General features: G+C 42.3%; 2 protein-coding genes across 6 annotated transcripts in view; one reads left to right on the top strand and one right to left on the bottom strand.

The window, feature by feature from the left end:
* UBA5 (ubiquitin like modifier activating enzyme 5) overlaps window positions 1-7,491 on the bottom strand; it is a 15,312-nt gene extending 7,821 nt beyond the window's left edge. For 2 of the 5 annotated variants that reach the window (XR_003093292.1, XM_006020627.2), the window contains exons 1-8: window positions 7,288-7,491; window positions 4,960-5,005; window positions 4,782-4,871; window positions 3,041-3,150; window positions 2,505-2,591; window positions 1,657-1,741; window positions 1,055-1,159; window positions 716-843 (exon numbers count right to left, since the gene is read on the bottom strand). Coding sequence is in view for 4 of the 5 variants with exons in the window: in XM_006020627.2 (XP_006020689.1) it covers window positions 716-843; window positions 1,055-1,159; window positions 1,657-1,741; window positions 2,505-2,591; window positions 3,041-3,150; window positions 4,782-4,871; window positions 4,960-5,005; window positions 7,288-7,442 (806 nt within the window). In the remaining variant the exon portion in view is untranslated. Of the gene's footprint in view, window positions 1-715; window positions 844-1,054; window positions 1,160-1,656; window positions 1,742-2,504; window positions 2,592-3,040; window positions 3,151-4,210; window positions 4,405-4,781; window positions 4,872-4,959; window positions 5,008-7,287 lie in introns of those variants that run through there. The other 3 variants (XM_025200284.1, XM_025200285.1, XM_025200286.1) reach the window with 3 other exon arrangements.
* The window catches only part of ACAD11 (acyl-CoA dehydrogenase family member 11), a 71,123-nt gene continuing 71,066 nt past the window's right edge, over window positions 7,441-7,497 (top strand). The window contains 1 exon segment of the mRNA XM_025200273.1: window positions 7,441-7,484. Within this exon segment, the coding sequence (XP_025056058.1) occupies window positions 7,441-7,484 (44 nt within the window).

The raw sequence follows: 7,497 nt of genomic DNA, 5'->3' as shown, positions 1-7,497 counted from the left end.
TCCCTACACAGCACCAACTTGTCCTTCGTCATGTGCTATCTGACTTGCATTCCAGACAAAAAGGGAGAAAAGATAATGATGTGGAGAATGAGTGCATACCAAGAGCCTTGACATGAGAATAAAAATGCCTTAACAGGAGAATGTAGGATCTTGCCATGGGTAAAGGTGGTGAGTTTGGTAGGAGTTCTTGAATTAGAGGGGATGGGATAGTTGCACTAGGGAACTCTGCTGGGTTAGCAGGATCTACAAAAGCCCTTAGGGTGTGAATGATCTTGGCCTATTACAGCAGCAAAGCATTCAACCTTTCAGTCATCATGTGAATGACTGGAGGATGGAGGGAGGGATAAACTTCAGAAGACAGAAATACCAAAATCATGTACACAAAATAGTTCAAGATTTTACATAAAGATATCTGCAATTCTTTTGACAGCTAGAGTTATACAATGCCAATTGGTTAAAAAAAAACAACACCCCAAAACTATATAGTAAAAATATTTGATTCAAGTACTTTTGTTTGATTTTTGTTCTTCATCTTGACTTGAACAACTTTGCCACGATGTTCTTTAGGTTTTTACATTTCCTTTGCAGACAGAAGAGAATATTCTATACAGTCCATTGAAAATAGTAGCTCCAAAACAAAGAGCTCAGTGACTCAGACTGCCTTCTTCATATACCTGGGTATAAGTTAGTCACAGAAATTCATTCAGTCACTTACTTCAGAACATTTTGTACAAGAATCCCAGCAACAACTCCCATTGTGGTGGGAAGACTGGCAGCACAGACGCCTTCTCGTTTTAACGTTTTCTCATCGATATTTGCAGCAACGACAAGTGGTGGTGCACACTGAAGAGGAAAAGAAACAAATTCCATTAAAAACAAACAAACAAGAACTACACACCACACAAAGGCAATAAACAGAGTCGCTTTACTACCCAGTCTGTGGCTTATGCAGCATCCAAAAGCCACAATCTTCATTTCATCAGTCCTATTTTAAGAGGGAGCAGGGACTAGAAATTCCATTCTCAGAAAAGGATCCCATAGCAGCACTGCATACCGCAAAACAAGCAGTTTCACCAGGGATGAGGAGTTGAATATGCCCAGAGACTGCATTTTCACTCACTCCAGATTCCATCCATATTTGTCCAAGTTCATTGCAGGCCTATGAAAAATAAGATATACACAAATTAACAGTGAGGAAGTTAATTGCAAGCGATTAGAATCACTTCAAGGTTTTTAAGACACAGCTAGACAAAGCCTTGGATGCTATGATATAGTTGAGGATGGTTCTGCTTAGAGCAGGGGGTTGGACTATTGGCCTAGATGACCTCCTGAGATCCCTTCCAACCCTCATTTTCTAACTAATTCATTTGCATTATAAAGCCAGAACATAAAAGGGACAGAGGAAAAGAAACAAGGAATAGAAACCACCACCCACTGTCACTTGTAATGTGTTTTACAAATTATTCTTTATACAGAAAGTCCAAGAAATGAATAAACAACTGATCTACTCCTTACATTTAATTTCATATTTACCAACAGATTCTTTAATAAGGGCTTATGTCTTTTCCCTGACATAACTACTTTTGTAATTTATAGAAGAATATGGTAGGAAACTCACATGAATATTACAGACACACACACAGGTGTTCTACTTACTGTGTTAATTGCCATGCGAGCTTCAAAGTTATCCACACAGCTCAGTACAAGATCAATGGGTTTCCCTTCTTCCAGCCCACCGTTACTGAAATAAAGAGCAAATTTCACATACAAATGGCTTGCGGAATGCAGTATCAAGCTATGAAAACATCATTTGAGTACAGAAACCGACTGGAAACAACATCATACCTTACAAAATCTGCACCCTGTTTAGCACTCGCAAAAATCGTCTTAACTACCGAAAAACCCCGTTTGTCCAAAACTCTTTGGAGATATTCAGAAAGTATGAAATAAAGCAGTTCCTAGAAATGTGGTTACAGAACTAAGACTTAAAATCAGAGCACATTTTAGATTAAAGGAGGCTATACTTTGTCTAATTTGCACCTCTTATAATTTTGAAGAGAGGTACGCATTTTTATTTCACCCAACAGTCTTTCCGCGGTCAATCAAAAGTTATATAAGAACTAAATTTACAAATTACATTAGTGACAAAATAGGACTTTTCAGTGGAAAAATCAGGCTGCAAAAAGCTGGCATTGTACAATATGATTTTTTTTTCTATATATGACTTGCAACACGTCGGAATTTCAATGTGGTTTGGAGGTCAAGGACAAAATAATCTAACTTGCAACTACTTTAGGGTATAAAATAAATGATGTTTACCAAGATCTAACTGAATAGCAGGACTAAGAAAACAAAAACATACATTCATACATTTAATCTAAAATGTGATTATTTTCCCAAAGGAAAACAAACTTATTGAAAATATAATAGAATCAATAGAAAACGTAAGACATTATTTATGAAACACCAAAAGTAATCTTGTGTGTTCTCTCAAAACATTTTACCTTATTCTATCCATGAAATGTTGAAAGTTGTCTACTGTTGTAATATTGTAGTTATGTACTTCAAATTGCACATCAGGATTAATATTCCTTAGAGAGAAAAGAAAATGAATTAACAGCAATCATGAACGCAGCGGTCCCCTGAAGGAAATACTATAGCTACCCAGTTCTCAAGTTCTGATGGTGTCTTAAAAAACCCCCACACACTTAAGCCTAGACTTCCCTGGGAAAGGTTTGCTCACATAGGCTTTTAGCAAACCATCTTATCATGGTCCCATCTAATGTTAAAGATGTTTATCTGTTTTAGAATAAAGTGACCTCTAATGGAATAAGTGGTTTTTGCAAGTATAACTGTAAGCCTTAAGATTTTTGCCCATAAATGTTACTGAAAAAATCCCCACTCTAGCTAAAATTTTATAACAACTAGAATTTCTAATGTTGGGCAGGCTTTCATTTCAATAAAAAAAATATTTCTTTGTGAATTATATGAAGGTATGAATTTGTAACCCAATTTAATATCCAATTCCACAGATACATACTTCAAAGTATACTCTGCTGCCTGTACTTTGCTTAGTCCAGCTTGATGGGGCTGAAAGAAGAGTCTGTTCATATTTGCCAACTCTACCTTGTCGTAATCGAACAGTAGCAGCTAAAAGGAAGATTATAAGAATACACATTAATTTTCAATAGGTTTGTATTAAAAAACCTCATGTTGATCCATTTTCAAAGGCAAAGTGCAAAAGGCTGCAATTTTGAAAACACCCAAGTTGTCGCCCATTTCACCAAGCTAACTCATATGCAGAGACTTACTGGTCCACATACAGTAGGCTGCCCACTAGGAATTAAGACAAATCTCATGTTTATACCTCATCATGGTGGTTAACAGAATATGGTTTTGGCTATTTTATTCACAATCAAGAGATGTTCAGCAGATCATCTATACGCGCAACCTAGATCAACTCTGCTCTTTATAAATCCTTTTAATTATTTCAAAGTATTTTCTGATTGTATCTCTTTCCATTTCAATTTTAACATATAGATTATAGGCCTGCACGAAGCTTCAGTAGCTGATTTGATTTGGAGGAAATTCAGCCTGATTTGGGGACCAAATCTCCGAATCAATCAGGAGACCAAGTAAAAGCTCTAAATTGATTCGAAGCATCCAAATCGATTCGGAAAAGATTCAGCCGATTTGGAGATTCGGCCACAGACTAAACAGGCAGCTGACAGCTGCCTCCAGCTGGTAAGTCTGTTGGAGTTGGGAGGGATTGAGGCTGGGACAAGCCGCCCAGCCTGGGCAAGGGGGCGTGTTACAGCCTGGGCAGGGGGGTGCCACGCCTGCATCACACGAACCCACCCGTGTTGGCTGGGCAAGCAGCAGCAGGGTATTGCCCCAGCGGGGGGAACTGCAGAGGCTGAGGCAGGCACAGCCAGAGGAGCTGCAGAAGAAGTCCCCATGGCTGCCGAATTGAAACACTGTCCTCCAAATCAGCCAAATCCAAATTGAATACTTCCCTATTCGCACAGGCCTAATAGATTATTGCAATAAACGCATTTCACAATTATGTGCTGAGCACATATTTCTCACCTAACCAATTTTTAAACTGCTGCTTATCAATTTAATTGAACATCCTCTTGAACAAACTCACATTTACGTAACACAAGTGTGTGACACAAACCAGAAGCATGCAATCTTCTTTATTATTCACCTCATTATTGGCTGTTTTATTTCAATATCTTCTATAACAGTGATTCTTAACCAGGGCATGAGATTCTTTCAAGGGTGCTGTGGGGTGCGAGGAGGTAAGTAATTCAGTTGCCCCTGCCTCTACCTGGCCCCTGTGCAAGAAGGTAAGTGCTGGCTCCTCTCCCCTGGCCTGGCCCCTGTGTTAGGAGGTATACCCTGTAATAAATTAAATTAGTCTTTAAATGTGATGCCACTAGATTCAGAAAAGTTATGGGTAAGTGCCTTGAATCTAAAAAGGTTGAGAACCACTTATGGTTATACTATGATCCATTCAAAGAGAACCTGATTCTACAAGGGATTGAGCACCCAGTTAAGAGGAGTCTGTACCATACAGGATTGGGCCTCAGGTAAGGCTATTCCACTAGAACAGAGAATACATAAACTCAGAAGACACATCATTTATAACTTGTGTATGTTATTCTTTTGTTTACTTTTACTGAACTTTGCAACTGGACAGATTCAAACAAGAAATCCATCCTCCTAATCCCTGTCACACTGATCTACTTTTAGTGGAACAAGAAAATGTATATTACCTTACCAATGCCACATCTTGTCAGCATTTCGGCAGTGACACTGCCAACTCCACCAACACCTACTACTGCTACTGTAAAGGTACGGATTTTCTGTGATAAGAAAAATAAATATAGATCAGCTTAAGCAATGTATTTCTCGGGCAGAAAAGAGTTTTCTGAAATTTAAATATAAGCATACCTCATAATCTTTCACAATTCCCATTCGTTTTAATGCCATCAGGCGACTAGGTAAAAAACAAAACACAAACATTGTTAAGGAAAGAGCCGTCTTAATAATCACTTATAATTTTGTTTCCGAATATAAGATTCATGCTATTCTCTAATTTACCTATGAGAAAAACACTGAGTATACAGAAGCATTCAGATTTTTTAAAAGTTCTTTAAAATTACAGTTTAATGGTTTATCTTTTATTTTTATTGACAAATTAGACAGTGGAAACAAGACGAATACCATATAGACTAACTGTTTTGCAAGTTTAAATGAAATATTATAAACATTCAAAAGCCAATACAACGAGCAGCTGGTTTTGAAAAACAATGTCAGCATTAAACATATATTTCTCTACAGAAACAATAATCTTCTTTTTTTTGTTTCAAATACAATACAGTTGCTGAGGCAAAATCCAAGTTTCATTTGTCCATTTTGTAACAAGTAACTACTAGCAAGAACAATTCAAAATGTTTGATTTGTTTTGGCTTTCAACGCACATATTCTAGCCTGAATAATCTCATTGAAATCAATAGGACAATTTGTTAGACCCTTGACAAATGTTCACTGAATGATAGGCAAGTAAGGCTGGAAGGGCTCTCAAGAGGTCATCTAGTCCAACCGCCTGCCTGAGACAGGACCATCCTTATATAAAGCATCCCAACCAAATTCTTAGATCTAGCTTACTACCTAAAACTACACAGGTGACTCTGCCACACAACCACAAAACAGAGCACTCTAACCTGACACTGGTTAAGCGGGAAGACAGTGGGGACCAATGTGCTGCTACTACAAGAGTTGTTGAAATATGCTTGAAAGACCCAACGAGGAGGGCTGTGCCCCTCCACTAAAGGGGAAGGCAAAACAGTCTGTATCAACAATCTGTACCAGTCTGACCACTGAGTAACATTCCTTCCTGATCTTAAATGTGCCAAATGATCTCACCCTGAGCAGAAGTGCAAGACCCTCTAGCCAGGAACTTCTGGGTTTGAGTCCCAGCAGCAGCACAGGCCCATCCCCAGGCTTGGCTGTGTCCAACACCCAATGCTTCTGAAGAAGGCAACGTCCGTCCGTCCCCAACAAGCATAGCAACAAGAGGGGGAAAAAAATCCTTCTGCACATGGCAATCAGCAAAGCCCAGAAGCATGGGAAATACCTATATAGTAAAGCAGAGGCACAGTTACTTCTAGATCATCCCTGACCAATCCTCTGCAACCTCTTTTTGAACAGCTCCAGTGATGGAGAGTCCACAGTCACCTGAGGCAGCCTGTGCCACTTCCTCACTGCTCTAAGTAAGGAGGTTATCCCGACAAGCCAATCTAACCTGCCTTGGCTACAACTTCAAGCCACTGGCCCACGTCCTCCTCTCCGAAAGGAAAGGTGCTTTCCCTCGTTACTGCAGCCCTTGAAGTATTTGCTGGTACATCCCTTCTTAACGGCCTTTTCTGTAAGCTGAGAGTGACTATTTCCCTTCAGTCTCTCCGCCTTGGCTTCACCTCCCAAGCCCTTGACCATTTTTGTTGCCTGCCTCTGCACCCACTCTGAATTAAAGTTCACGTAAAAGCACCATAAGATCTGACCCCCAATCCCCACAATTGTGCTGCCTGCCATGCCACACATGTGCATGGTAGGAAGAGCACTTTTGGGCGTGGAGATCAGCTCCTTGTTGCACCCTTTTGATTTGCCAGCACTGTGACAGTCAGGGGTAACAACCCAGGTCTCCCCTGCCCCCCCAGCTGTAAACCAGGTGCCTGCAGGCCTGGGATGACAGTCAGCTGACTGCAGGCCCCAGCCTCAGGGCCAGCTGGAGACCCCAGTGACTGGTGCTGACCATCAGCCTGCTGCTGGGTCCGCCGATGGTTGACATGGCTGCTCTGCCTGATGCATGGAGCGTTTGTAGGGCAGGTCTCCCATTTATGGGCCCTTTCGACTAGCTGCCAGGGTTGCACCTGTGCCCTTATATGGCATGATCCTCCGGGAACTGCGCCATAAGTGTAATGCACACTGGGTTCTGCGCCATCAATATAACATGGGGGGGAGAGGAGAAGCCACACCATGAGCTTAACATGCACTGGGGGACTGCGCTGTAAGTGAAATGTGAAAGGGGGAGGGAGGAAGAGGAGGAGGAGGAGGGACTGCGCCAGAAGTGTAACGTGCACGGAGGGGGTCTGCGCCATAAGCATAACACGCGCGGGGGAGGGAGGGGGGAGACCGCACCATAAGCTTAACGTGCAGGGGCCACCCCAGAGTAGGGCTTCTCGTCCCCTGCCCCGGGGAGAGCCCCCGCCCCCCGCGCACCTGTAGGGGTTGGAGTCGGTGACTTCCGGGCTCATGCGCTCGATCCGCGCCCGCGGGCCCGGCCCGGCCCCCGCCCGCAGCGCGCGCAGCTCCTCCTCCAGCTCCCGCACGCGGCGCCGCAGCGTCTCCACGCCGCTCGCCTCGGACTCGGCCATGGCGAGGCGACGACAAGCCCGACCCCCGCAGCGGAAGGACACGTAGCGGCTGTTG

Source organism: Alligator sinensis, unplaced genomic scaffold, assembly GCF_000455745.1.
Source record: "Alligator sinensis unplaced genomic scaffold, ASM45574v1 scaffold54_1, whole genome shotgun sequence".
NCBI lineage: Eukaryota > Metazoa > Chordata > Crocodylia > Alligatoridae > Alligator > Alligator sinensis.
Note: the sequence above shows the minus strand (reverse complement) of the source record. Positions and strands in the feature narration are given on the sequence as shown.